General features: G+C 37.0%; 1 protein-coding gene and 1 non-coding gene across 2 annotated transcripts in view; both read left to right on the top strand.

Annotated features, from left to right (window-relative positions):
- Positions 1-12951, top strand: part of FASS (tonneau 2 (TON2)) — a 56275-nt gene extending 43324 nt beyond the window's left edge. The window contains exons 10-12 of the mRNA XM_010245255.3: positions 11469-11570; positions 11784-11976; positions 12426-12951. Coding sequence (XP_010243557.1) covers positions 11469-11570; positions 11784-11976; positions 12426-12663 — 533 coding nt within the window. The 3' untranslated portion in view covers positions 12664-12951. The remainder of the gene's footprint in view (positions 1-11468; positions 11571-11783; positions 11977-12425) is intronic.
- LOC148801772 (small nucleolar RNA snoR104) lies at positions 12143-12259 on the top strand. The gene has a single exon (XR_016084841.1). It is a non-coding gene; the product is annotated as a small nucleolar RNA snoR104 (small nucleolar RNA).
- Positions 12952-14305: the final 1354 nt, after the last annotated feature.

Here is a 14305-nt window from a genome sequence, read left to right as displayed (position 1 = left end):
GCATACCGATCCCACCCAAGATTAGCACCTCCTGTTGGGAGTTTTTTTTTTTTTGAGATTTACATTTGTGAGGTCCTTCAACGGAGGAGGCCTAACCGGTGCTTCTCCCCACATTTGCTTGTTATATGTAAAACAAATAGTGAAACTATGCAATATTTACTAATGCCCTGTCCTTGTGTCTTGCATGTTGCATTTAGGAGCATTTTTTTGCCCTCTGGATATAGGTGGGTTCCTCCAGCAGATGGGAGCAGCTTGTTTCAGGACTCTTTCTTCTCCCACCAATAAAAGGGGGGGGGGGATTTTTTTAGAGATGTATAAAGGCTGCAATTTGTGGTCTGTTTGGGAGGAAGGGATTGCATGATTTTTCAAGGAATTAACTCATTCCAAAGAGGCATTTATTAAGAACATCACAGTAAAGGTGGTCCATTGGGTTAAAATGTTGCACACTTTTAACTCCTTGGCAGATAGAATGATTAGAGGTTAAACATGTTGATTACACTACACCAGAAAAACTAGAAATACAGAACTGGTCGAGCTTAAAAGTCTGTAACTCAAGAAATTCCAAAAATTATCCCCAACACTGTTCATTCCCCAAGTTTCCTCTTTCAGGCCCAGACTAAAAAATTCCAGTTTCGTCTCCTGAGCAGCACAATAAAGGGGCTATTTTTCCTTATTAAATTTTTCACTGTCATCCTTCTTTGCCTATCTCTCAGACCCCTTATGTTCCAGCTGACTACCCACAGTTTGCTATTCCTCCTAGACAACGAAAGATAAAAAGAAAAACTCACCTTTAGTCCTCACCCACTTCCTCCTCTTCCCCCTCTCCGTCCCACTCCTTGTCCTTACCACGCTTTTCTTTTTCTCTATTCTTTTCTTCCCTCCTAATTTTCTCAATATGTTTGAAGCCCTTCCATGCAAATTCTTCCCCACTCCTGAAAAACAAATCCAAGGACTATCCCCCCCTCTGACCTCCCCCTCTTCCTGTTTTTCCTTCTCTTCCCCTCCAAACAAACATCTCGTCCTACCGCCCTTTCTCCCACTCCTTCCACTCCTTGAGAAGAATCAAGAATTCTCTTTTTTTGTGCTCTACCTTTTCTTTTCTCTCATTCCCTCCTAACTCCCCAAATGGCCTTTTTTGGGACCGCCGGGAGACTCTACCTCTTCCCCAAGCTTCTTTCGCTGTCCCTCCTTCGACCTGTGTTCAGACCATCGACCAACATACGAGACAGGGGTGCTTACCTCTTGGTCGATCCGCTTGTCACTTGCTGGTGTGAAAATTTTAATAAATTCTCATGCAATATAATTCACTCAATCAAGTGATTGAGTTTTTATTATTTTGGGTAAAGCCTATTCAGGGAATCATACGGACAGGGGTGCTTACCTCTTGGTCGATCCGCTTGTCACTTGCTAGTGTGAAAATTTTAATAAATTCTCATCAATATAATTCACTCAATCAAGTGATTGAGTTTTTATTATTTTGGGTAAAGCCTATTCAGGGAATCATACGGATTGTTCCCCTTAATTACATCTCCACAAGAAAGTAGAGAACACCTTTTGATTCTGACTTGGAGAAATGAATGCACAGAACAAAAGAGAGGAACAATAGAGTACTTTAAAAGAAAATTTCACTTACAATTCTTTTACATCAAGTGTACAAGAATGAGAAGAAAACTAAACTTTACAACAATAAATTTCTCTCTTTTTTTTGATACTAAGAAGATTTCCTTCTCACTCCTTTCTTAACAATAAGTCAATCAAATGAAATTGTGATTGTAGACAGCCTTAACCCTTTGGATTTTGCAAACAAGAAGGGAACCGTAGCCAATCAAATTGCATATTTGATTGTAGGCGATTTTATTCCCCTATTCTTCATTTTCGTTTGAAGGGAACCATAATCAATCTTTGAGATTTAAACTGTAGATGGTTTAATCCCAAGCTTTGTCTTGGAAGAGGAACCATAGTCAACCAAGTAGAGGTACCTGGTCGTACATGGTTTATTTCCCTCTATTTCCTCTCTCAAAACTGAAAATAAGAGAGAAAGAAGGATACATAGCCGAAGACATATATATGAAATATTCTCGGAGAGGACTTTCCTTTTCCTACCTGTATTAGTGAGACTTCTTTTCCTTCCTTTCCTTCCCTTGAGCACTTCTCTTTTCTTCTCTCCTTATCTTTGCTTTTCTTAAGAATTTCTTGTGACAATTTTCTCCGAAGAGTCCCCCCTAGCTTCCCCTTAAGGAACTTAAATAGTGTATGAGGTAGTTATGTAACTACTTCCTCCTAGATGAGGGGAACCTGTCCTTAAACAGTGCCCCCTTGAGCCAAACTTGGAAGAGTCCTAGTATGATCAGGACTCTTGCAATATCTTTCGTTAGACGAAATCTGATATAATCTAACTATTTGATCAATTTGATGAGGCTTTATGGTTACTCATCTTAGTAAATTGAGAGGTCCTAGTGCAACTAGGACTCTCGATTTCAATATGCTTGATGTTATTAATTGTATGATTTGATTTGAGTATTTGAGGGTTAATCACAGATTTTCACAGTTGGAAGATTCCTGGTTGAAGTAGGACTCCTCGATTTTATCAAATTATCTTTGATACATCCTTAAATCTTGATCTTGAGCTGTTTTTGACCAAGATGATTATTTTTAGGTTCATAAAATAAGAGTCCTGATTTAAGTAGGATTTGTGGAGGAATCCTAGCTTTAGTAGGATTTTTTTTTTGAAATAATTATGTAGTTAGTTTTTATTTTTTTTTTGCTTAGAACAAAAGAGTCTTAATCTGAATAGGATTCTTATATCGGAAACCTTAAGTTACGAAGACCCCATTGTGCCTCCGGTCTGTCTCTCTTTTTTTCTTTTTATATAGCATCCATAGATGGATGTGATTTACTCCCTTTTTTATTTTTATTTTTTACTTTGTTTTATTTGATGTATAATTTTAATTAAACATCAGGTGGGCCTTTAAGGGTATTAATGGTCAATTTGAATTGGAAATAGTATAAGGGCAGAATTTGAAAGCTTATTAAGGTTTTGGGCTTATATTTTCTTTTTATATGTTTAAGAGAGTTTGGATTACATTTTTTCTTTTTATTTAACTCCCTTTTAGAAGTGATTCCAACTTTTTAATGTATTTAAGAGGGCTTAGGTTTTTTACTTTCTTTGCATTTAACCCCCTTTTAGAAATGGTCTCATCCTCTTAATGTATTACAGGAGGCTTGGGCTTAAACTTAATGTACCTAAATGGGCTTTATCACGAGTTATTATAAGATCCACGTATGGCCTATTGTGAAGCCACTAAATGGGCCACATAAGGCTGTGCAGTTGGGCCAAACTAAAAATTATAAGTGGGTTATTTTAAAAATTCTTATTTAAACTTAAAATAGGCCCACAAATGAGTTGTTATAAAGCTATTAAGTGGGCTGCACGCCCTAACCTTTGTTGTTAATTATAATGAACAATCCTAATCACATTAAGATTGTAAAACTGCTTTTGGTTATAAAAAGGCATGGGCTTGTATTCCGGCATCTATTTTTTACTACACAAGCTCTACATGGTTCAAGAGAGAAAGACAGACCTCTTCTTTAATATTCAAGTCAAGGAGCTGTTGACAATATTCAACAAGAGATTTTTTTTGTCTTCTCTTCACAATCTATGATTAAACAAAGAAAGTTTTCTTTGTTTTCTAAAGTGGTGGACGAATAAAGAGAGATCTTTTCTCTTCTTTTGAGGAGAAAAAAACAGTAAAGCATGTTTAGTATTATATATTTTTTTAATTTTTTTATTGCTATCAAGAGAAAGCTTCATTTATTTCCTCTAGGGGTGTCAATTGGACTGGATTTGGTTCAATCCGATCTAGCAAGGTGCTCATCTTTAAAGGACAAATCAATTACAAGCTGGTCTCCTCAACCCGAAGGCTCAATAAAGTTGAACTTTGATGGAAGCAGCATGGGTAATCCAGGATTATCCGGAGTGGGGGGCTTTGAGAAATGAGAAGGGAGAGATTTTGTTGCTCTACTCAGGTCCCTTGGGAATTGGGAACTCCATCAGGGCAGAACTCTTAGCTGCTGTACAAGGGGTGCAATTTGCAAACCAGCTGGGGGTACAACACCTAATAATCGAGGGGGATTCCAAAGTGGTGGTGGGTTGGTTAAAATATTCTGAAGAGGCTATGTGGCGATACAAGAATGAAATGAAGAAATCTAGTTGGTTGACAAGGAATATGTTGGTCACTGTACAATGGATAGGGAGATCAACAAATACTTTGTCAGATGTGTTAGCTAAGCAAGGGGTAAATAGGGAAGAATTATTTCGTGCCTCTCGTTGGGATGATGTATGAACTCACTCTAAAGTTGCTTCTGAATCAATAAACTTATTATTATTCATCAAAAAATCTCTTAAAGAGATCAATTTCAGATTTGAACTTTTATTATTGACAATGAGAATGATTTCGACCTCATAAAGAAAGCACAATAGATATCAATCTGTATAAGGTTTAGCTACTTGATGATTGTTCTAAATGACCATCTTCAAATCTGAAGATTTAATAGATTCATAAAGAGATTAATTTCAAATTTAAGGAAAATTGTTTGATTTGATCTCTCCCCCTTTTTTAGATGGATACCTTTCAACAAAATGTTTTTGACGATAGAGATGCTAATGATCAGACTCAACGAGTTCCCGCTCTTTATGAGAAAGCCCTAAATGACGAAGGGAATGAATGAAGTGTTGGACCTAATTTCCTTAGGTCAATATTTGCTGGTAATCTTGTAGCTCCTTAAGAGAACCTATTTCTTATTTGGATACCTCCCAAGGAAAAGCAACTTTCCACTTGGACTCCTAAAGAGCATACTTCCTCTGGTACTTTAAAGACTACCGTGGAAAAATTTGGTACAGTAGAAATATCCACTATCATTAGTGGCACTTTAGATATGTTGCTACTGGAAAAGGTTAACCCTAGTCTTAATGCTATAAATAGGGTGAATTGGGATGAGGGTAACGACCCTACTTTGCATGGTATGTTGACGCAAGGTATGAGATGGGGTGACTTTCAATTTTTTGGTTCTCTTTTTTGTCATTGTTACATGAATTGACCTAAGTTATTTTGGACAAACATAAAGAAGTTCTAAAACACACGGAAATATATGGAGCCATTGGTATTTCTAAATACACCTATAATCGTTCTCCTGAAATTTGGTGTGCTTTTTGTGAATTATGGTGTCTTGCAACTAACACCCTGCATATTACCTTTGGAGAATTGGGGATTTTACTTTGGGATATGAAAATGATGTGGTTTACCAATTCTAGGTCTTCCTTATGAAGAATACCTTCCATGTAATGATGAATTGAGAAAATATCCTATTGTGGTTGAACTCTTACAGCTTTACTTATTCACTATGGATATAACACTTTTATAGAGGTGACATGGTTTATGGAGTTGTAAGTGAACCCAAGAAAAATACGTTCTGTGTGTACCACCTCCACGATGTAACATTGTTTCATTGAATCGTCAAAATACCTTGAGTATTTCTACACATAGAACGGTTCTTTTGTGGGATTAAAAAAAAGCCCCTGAGCTTCGAGATAGAAAATGCATCCAAGTCTGTCCCAAGTGAACAAGAGTGTGACCTGACCGATCCACAATGTTGAAAGATAGCCTATTACAAGGGACACTCATGTCAAATCCTAAAACTGAGCAAACTTGTTGAGATAATATGGCTCTAAAGCAATTTCGTTACTCACCCGTACCGGAAGTATACGAGAATGTATACACATCAAAAACTCAAGTTCTCTTGGTTTTATCTCACGAGTATCTACATACTCTATATCTCACTCCAACCCATTATTGAAAGAGAAAAAACAGAAATTTTTCGCACACTGAGAAAACATTCTTGAAGCCCAAGCATTAAAGATCCAACAACCCATGCTACTATAACGACACATGTGAGGGTAAGAACGGAGATACTCCCTACTAGGACGCCTCCTAGTGAGATTTGGAAAATATTCTCCTAACAATGCAATCACATAATGCGTAGGAATATGAACTTTAGCATTTCCTGGTCAGCTGGGCACATAGCCATCAATCTCAAGGCATAATAAATGTAGCCCGGTGCTACAAGAGAAGTGACAACTTTAGAACCAGAAGCCATATAAAATGCCTCTAGCTAAACAATGCCTCTTCTATGAGGAAACACAAAATGACTTAGCCACAAAGATATGTAGGCTACTAACATACCATCTCTTGAGAATCGTATTGCAAAAGTTGTTTGTTAGAAGATTTGTACTTTTTACGTCCAACACTCTTCTATCCAACACTTTTCCTCCCTGTTTTTTCTTGGGTTCACTCACAATTCCATAAACCATGTCACCTTTATAAAAGTGTTCTATCCCTAGTGAATAAGAAATGACCTCTAATCCGTAAAGTTCACAAAGTTGAGAGTAAAGTTGTAAGAGCTCAACCACAATAAGATATTTTCTCAATTCATTATTACATGGAAGGTATTCTTCATGAGGAAGACCTAGGATCGGTAAACCATATCATTTTCATATCCCAAAATAAAATCCCCAATTCTCCAAAGGGAGTATGTAGGGTGTTATTTGCAGGACACCATAATTCAAAAAAAGCACACCAAATTTCAGGAGAACGATTATAGGTGTATCTAGAAACACCAATGGCTCCATATATTTCCGCGTGTTTTAGAACTTCTTTATGTTTGTCCAAAATAACTTCAGTCCATTCATGTAACAATGGCAAATAAGAGTTACAACCAAAAAATTGAAAGTCACCCCATCTCATACCTTGCGTCAGCACACCATGCAAAGTAGGGCCATTATCCTCATCCTAATTTATCCTATTTATAGCATTAAGGGTCAACCTTTTCCAATAGCAGCATATTTAAAGTGCCACTAATGATAGTGGATATTTCTATTGTTCCGGGTTTTTTCTTGGTAGTCAATAAAGTACCAAAGGAAGTATGCTCTTTAGGAGTCCAAGTGGAAAGTTGCTTTTCCTTATGAGGTATCCAAACAAGAAATAGGTTCTCTAAAGGAGCTACAAGATTACCAACAGATATTGACCTAAGGAAATTAGGGCCAACACTTCCTTCATTCCCTTTGTCATTTGTGGCTTTCTCATAAATACCTGGAACTCATTGAGGCTGATGATTAGAATCTGTTTCGTTAGAAACATTTGGTTGAAGGGTATCCATCTAAAAAAAGGGGGAGAGATCAAATCAAACAATTTTCCTTAAATCTGAAATTAATCTCCTTATGAATCTCTTAAATCTTTAGAGTTGAAGATGGTCATTTAGAACCATCATCAAGTAGTTAAACCTTATAAAGATTGATATCTATTATGCTTTCTTTATGAGGTCCAAATTTATCAAAACATTTGTTTGTAAGTTATCATCAAGGAGGTCAATTCGACCTAATTTCATTGTGATATCAAAATGATTTTCAAATAAATGTCTGTTTTTAAAACAGATTTTGTTATGAGATCAATCAAATCTTCAAACATTTTGATATGATCTCTTTATGAGATCAAAGCAACATTTTAAATCCTTCCACCTTTATGAGGTCAAATTTTAAATTGAAAATTGAGAACATATCAGTCTAAGACCTAGATAGTCTTCAATTAGGTCAATTTGACATAATCTCTTTAGGAAAGCCCAGGCTTTGGCTTTATATAAGGGCTGGGCTTGGGCTTGGATATTTTCTATTGATAAATGGCAAAACCCAGCCCGACCCTCAAATACTCAAATCAAATCATACAATTAATTGAATCTTTAAAGGCGTGGAGAAATCCAAGGAGGCAATTGTAGAAAGGATAATTATTATGACTATTCATTGGTTGAAAACTTTGGATTTATTTAAAGACTTCTCAGCTGAAGTCATTTACAGGAATTGGGAAGTGGTGGCTTCTACAACTTCCATGAAACCTATTGTGCAGGAATTGTAGTCCCTACCAACACAGCAAAGAGTGAAATTGAACTTTGATGGGAGTTCAAGAGGTAACCCGGGCCCTTCAGGTATAGGAGTAGTTTTTAGAGATGAAAATGGCAGAATTGTGGCTTTGTTTTCAGGACCAATAGGAGTTGGGGACTCATTGGTGGCAGAGGTGATGGCTTTGCTTCAAGGTGTAAGATATGCAAAACAGTTGGGGTTACACCAAATTGAGATTGAGGGAGACTCTAAATTGTTGATTGAGTGGCTGCAATCTGGTAAGTTGGGAGCTTGGATTTATAGACAGCCCATAAGGGAAATCCACAATATAACAAGGGAGATCGGTGCATGCTTCAAATGGACAAGGAGATCAGCTAATGGTTTAGCTGACACGTTGGCTAAGCAAGGGACTGTGAGGGAGAGTATGTTCTGGGCAGTTTTGTAAGAAAGATGACTAGGGGCTCAACACCTACTTAAATGGTTGACAGCTGTACTTAAATATGGAAAGTTATTTAATGAAGTTACCGTTTCCAATAAAAAAAAACATACAATTAATAACATCAAGCATATTGAAATTGAGAGTCCTAGTTGCACTAGGACTTCTCAATTTACCAAGATGAGTAACCACAAAGCCTCATCAAATCAATCAAATAGTTAGATTATATCAGATTTTGTCTAACGAAATATATTGTAAGAGTCCTGATCATACTAGGACTTCCAATTTTGGCTCAATTCTTTTTTAATAATAGAACTTTCATAAATTTTGATTATATTTGTTTATTTGAGCCTTGGATACCCATATTCTTGGATTTTGGGCCCGCAGTGCTCAAGGGGGCATTGTTGAAGGCATTTTTTTAACCGAAATAATATTTAATAATTTAATAACCCAAATAAGTGGGTTAGTAAAAAAGTATCCCGTATGAGACTTCTCTCCCTATTTAAGCTAAACAAGCACCTCTCATCTAGGAGGAGGATGTAGTTACATAACAACCTCACTCCCTATTTAAGCTCCTTAAGAGGAAGCTAGGGGGGATTATTTGGAGAAAATTGTCACAAGAGATTAAGAGAGGTGCTCAAGGGAAGGCAGGGAAGGAAAAGAAATCTCACTAATACAGGTAGGAAAAGGAAAGTCCTTTACGAGAATACTTCCTATATATGTCTTCTGCTATGTATCCTTCACTAATACAGGTAGGAAAAGGAAAGTCCTCTACGAGAATACTTCCTATATATGTAGCTGACGGTTTAGCTAAACAAGGGGCAGAAAGGGATTCACTTTTTTGGGCCAAGCTGTAACTTTAGTGTGTTTTCTTTCTTTTCTCTTTCTTTTTTCCTTTTCTTGAGGTTCTTTGTTGCTCTTGGAAGATAAGTGTGTTTGTCTTCCTTTTGTAAATCTTCTATTGATGAATTAATGAAAGTGTTATTGATAAAAAAAAGGAATACTTCCTATATATGTCTTCTGTTATGTATCATTCTTTCTCTCTCTCTTTTATTTTCAGTTCTGAGAAAGGAAATAGAGGGAAATAAACCATGTACGACCAGGTACCTGTACTTGGTTGACTATGGTCCCTCTTCCAAGACAAAGCTTGGGATTAAACCATCTACAGTTTAATTCTCAAAGATTGGTTATGGTTCTCTTCAAATGAAAATGAAGAACAGAGGAATAAAATCGTCTACAATCAAATATGCAATTTGATTGACTACGGTTCCCTTCTTGTTTGCAAAAATCCAAAGGGTTAAGACTGTCTACAATCATAATTTCATTTGATTGACTTATTGTGAAGAAAGGAGTGAGAAGGAAATCTTCTTTGTATAAAAAAAAAAAGAGAGAAATTTATTGTTGTGGAGTTTTGTTTTCTTCTCGTTCTTGTACACTTGATGTAAAAGAATTGTAAGTGAAAGTTTCTTTTAAAGTACTCTATTGCTCCTCTCTTTTGTTTTTTGCATTTATTTCTCCAAGTCAGAATCAAAAGGTGTTCTCTACTTTCTTGTGGAGTTGTAATTAAGGGGAACAATTCGTATGATTCCTTGAATGGGCTTTACCCAAAATAATAAAAACTCAATCACTTGATTGAGTGAATTATGTTGCATGAGAATTTATTAAAATTTTCACACCAACACATGGGAAATCCAGGGCTGTCAAGTATTAGGGGACAATATTTAGACATCATGATGGCATGACAACATTACTATGTTCAGGTGCTTTAGGGCATGATAATTAGACTAGCGCAGAGTAGTTAGCTGTACTCCAATGCATTATCATGCCCTAAAGCACCTGAACATAGTCATTACGGGGTGGCTAAAAGGTCATTACGGGGTAAAGACATATATCGAGAGGAATCAAATAACATGTGGGGCCCTGGCAGTAAAGACATATATTGAGAGGAATCAAATAACTAGGGAGGTAAGAGCTAGTTTAAACTGGGTTCAGAGATCATCTAACAGCATGGCAGATGCATTGGCTAAACAAGGTCTCAATAGACCACAATTGTTTAGAGGGATCAATCATAAAAAAAAAAATCTTTTAATGCTGGTTGGTTCAGCTGTATCCTGCATGTGGTATTTAGGTATCCCTTTGTGATGCCAACCATAGTCTTGCAGGAGCTGTGTGTGGCCACTCTCAAGTGTGTTCTGCATCTGCGTACGATCTGACTATTCAGAGGATAAGGACATGAAATTTAGAAAGTGTAATAGGTACAAGATGTCAGGGACCAGTAAATTTGTTTGGCCATGAAGAAAGCCCAAGTCCCAGAACAGATCTGGTTCAGGGGATAAGGGCATGGAATATAGAAGGTCTAATAGGGATAGGGACATAAAATGCTTCTGTTATTGATAAAAGAAGGGAAGAAAATCTCAAGAACTATAGAAAGGGAAAAAAAGAAGAAAAGAAATCATTGGGGATTTGTTAACCTCTTGGGTCATGAAGAAAGCTCAAGTCCCAGAACAGATCTGATTGTGCAAGAATGAAACGTAAGCTTCTAAGAACTGTTTGTAAGAGAAAAAGGTATAGTGGTGGGGGGTTTTGGCTTAGGGTTGAGTCTACCGGAAAAATCTGACTTGTATGAAAGGAAGAATGAGGGAGGTCAATCCTATATGTGGATTTTAATGGATAGGCAAAAGGGGAGGGGCTTCTGATATAAATATTAATGTATTACCAAAATTGATTTTATTGCATTGTGGATGAATCTGTATAATGCTCTCTACTAAACTATTTTTGGAACTAACTTGGGCTTTTGACCCTCTCAATGTGCGAGGGGGTCTGCATGCCTTAGTGCTTGTTATCCTTATCTCAAAGCTGCAAAGTTTGCAATTGGTTCTACTTGTCACAGTTCTATCAACACTTTCATAGGTGTTATCTCGTGTCTAAAATACAGTTCATGTAGTCATACAGCACTGTAGCATTGTGTGTGCTTCATGCAAAACCTGATTACATTTGGTTCATATATTTCTTTTAGGTTTTAATGGGAAACTGTTGACCAACATCATTTTTTTCCTTTGTAACTTGTAACAACTGTTCTTTCTCCAGACATGTTTCTTGCTCTTGATAAAGATATGAATGGGACATTGAGCAAGCAGGAGCTTCGAGAATATGCGGATGGCACACTAACAGAAATATTCGTTGAAAGGGGTAAGAATGGGAATTAATTTTGACAAGTTTTATTCAGCTTTGCCCAATTGGTCCTTTTTAGTCAAATAGATCAATTTATCTTTTTATTGAGTTTAATCTTTATCTTAACATCATTCTGTTGGCATTCATTGGTATTTTGCTCAACAACATGAATTGCATTTACTTCTTGGATTGTAATATGGCCTTGTTTGTACTCATTTTTATCCTTAACAGCTTTTGATGAGCATGTTCGACGTGGCAAAAGTGGTGGAGGCAATGCTAGGGAGATGGATTTTGAAAGCTTCCTTGACTTTGTTTTGGCCCTAGAAAATAAAGATACACCAGAAGGATTGTCATATTTGTTTCGGTGCCTTGATCTCCATGGAAGAGGATACCTTACAACGGCTGATATACATACGCTTTTCAGGTTACTCATTGCATGGCTTTATTTCTATCATTGTTGACCAAATATCTTGATATTTGGCAATGATAAATAATTTATGCTTTCTATTTGGTTCCTGATTTTTTTCCTTTTAATTTTGTGCGTGTGTTGGGGGTGGGGGGTAATTTTATTTTAACATGGAAGAAAAGAAGGGGACCATCCCGAAGCTAAGTTGGTGCCTGATTCAATCTTCCTATAAAAACCTCTGTAAATTCCAACTTGTAGTTCTGAAGCAAAGTCTGCAAGTCTCAACTTACTGAACATTTGCACTCTGGATACAGTTTAGTCAGAAATTGAATATCGAAATAGTTTCAAACATTACCAATTAATAAGAGTCTGGAAAACTTTCTAGGGAAAAACTGCTTTTACTGGTTGATAAACTAAAGGTCATTACTGTTGTAAAAATATATATTGTTGTCTTCTGCTGCATGAAGGGATGTACACCAAAAATGGATTGAAGGGGGGAACTACGAGCTTTGTATTGAAGACGTACGAGATGAGATCTGGGATATGGTGAAACCAGCAGATCCACTCAGAATAACATTAGCTGATCTCCTTGCGTGCAAACAAGGTGGGACTGTTGCAAGCATGCTTATAGATGTCCGTGGCTTCTGGGCCCATGATAACAGAGAAAATCTTCTCCAAGAAGAGGAAGAGCCTGAAGAAGAGTAACCAACCCGGCAAAGCTCACGAATTGGTGCTTCTTTGTAGAGATCATTTGATGTAGTTTTTAGAAATCAGATGTTCTGTTTACTGTAGCTACACTAATGTGTTTGTTTAACAATCAAATGATCAAAAGTGTATATTCTTGCCATGATTCTGGAAGGCTTGGAAACCTAGAACCCATTTTTAAGATGGTAAATTATGTTGTATAACGAATATAATCATGCATATTCAAATGGATTAATGGAATGGAATGAAATGTGACCCAAATGTCTCATATCGAGACTTCCCATCTAATAAGAAGTTTAGTACATCGAGCAGAAATAGTCATCACTTCTGGTTGTGGCTAGTGGTTACCCTCAAATGGCCATTAAACGAATGGCGAGTGCCATTTTGTCAAAGGAAAAATAGGACTTCCGACCTCAGATGATCCTTTCGAGAAAACAGGGTCTGGTTTCTTTCTCTTTTTTAAAATCTCATCTTCACACTGAGCACCGAATAACCTGGATCTATTGAGACCCTAATGTGACTGGCAATTCTGTACGTGTTTGGATGAAATAAGTAGTCCAATTACAGTGCATTTTGAAAGTTTTAAATATGTAATGGTGCTACGTAAGGTTCTAAATATCGACAGGGGCCTATTGTGCTGGTGCTTTTTTTATGTTTCACTTAGTTTTTTCAAAATCGATTCAAAGGGGCCGGTTTAAGGCCTAACTACCCTCTGAACCGATGATTGATCCGATATAATCCCTGTAGGGGCATATCGGGAAGCCACCGGCATGATACGTATCAGCCAATACGGGCTGATGTGTTGATACTTTGAACCTTCACTGCTATTTTAAAATCCTTTGGGAGACAGGAGAGGAGAAAAATGACCATAGGGTTTGGTGGGAGATGGTGTGTAGGAACAATCAAGATGGAGGTCTAGGCATTGGGAATATAAGAGAAACTTGGCTCTATTAGGGAAATGGTTGTGGAGATTTTCATTGGGAAAGGAAAAACTATGGGTTAAGATAATATGTAATATTCACAGGCTTGCGGAGAATGGATGAGACTGTAGGATTATGACTAGGACAACAAGATCATCACTTTGGAAAGCAATCCAAGCTATTCTACCTTTATTTTCTCCTTGAATCAGATATAACTTGCACTTGGGTAATCTCATTAAGTTTTGGGAATATGTTTGGGTTGGGGATTCTCCTTTGAAATGCCAATTTTCAGCCATCTTTGCTATCTCTACATTCAAAAATGAACCAGTTGTCACTTTCCTTGTACCCTCAAACCCAATTTCTAGGTTTGGATGGAACTTAGGTTTGAGAAGAGCTCTTAGAGACATAGAATTGGATGATACCTTAACTCTCATGTCCATTATTGATGGAGTTTTCTTAGAGCCTATAAAAACATATAGTAGGATTTGAACTTTGTCTCTGTCAGGCTCTTTTACTTGTGCCTCCTTCTTTAAATCCTTAATACAATGACAATTCCTATTGGCTTGCCATTCTCCGCCAAAAAAGTGTGGTGTCAACCTATACCTCTGAAGGTTGGGAGTTTCTATTGGAAAGCTTTCCTGAAAAGAGTCAGTACAAGTTAATTGATTCAAAGAAAAAAACCCAATAGTTGTTTATCTCCTCATTGGTGTGTTCTTTGCAAA

Source organism: Nelumbo nucifera, chromosome 3, assembly GCF_055504915.1.
Source record: "Nelumbo nucifera cultivar China Antique chromosome 3, China Antique-T2T, whole genome shotgun sequence".
NCBI lineage: Eukaryota > Viridiplantae > Streptophyta > Magnoliopsida > Proteales > Nelumbonaceae > Nelumbo > Nelumbo nucifera.
The sequence above is the reverse complement of the archived record's forward strand: the minus strand, read 5'-3'. Positions and strand labels throughout refer to the sequence as shown.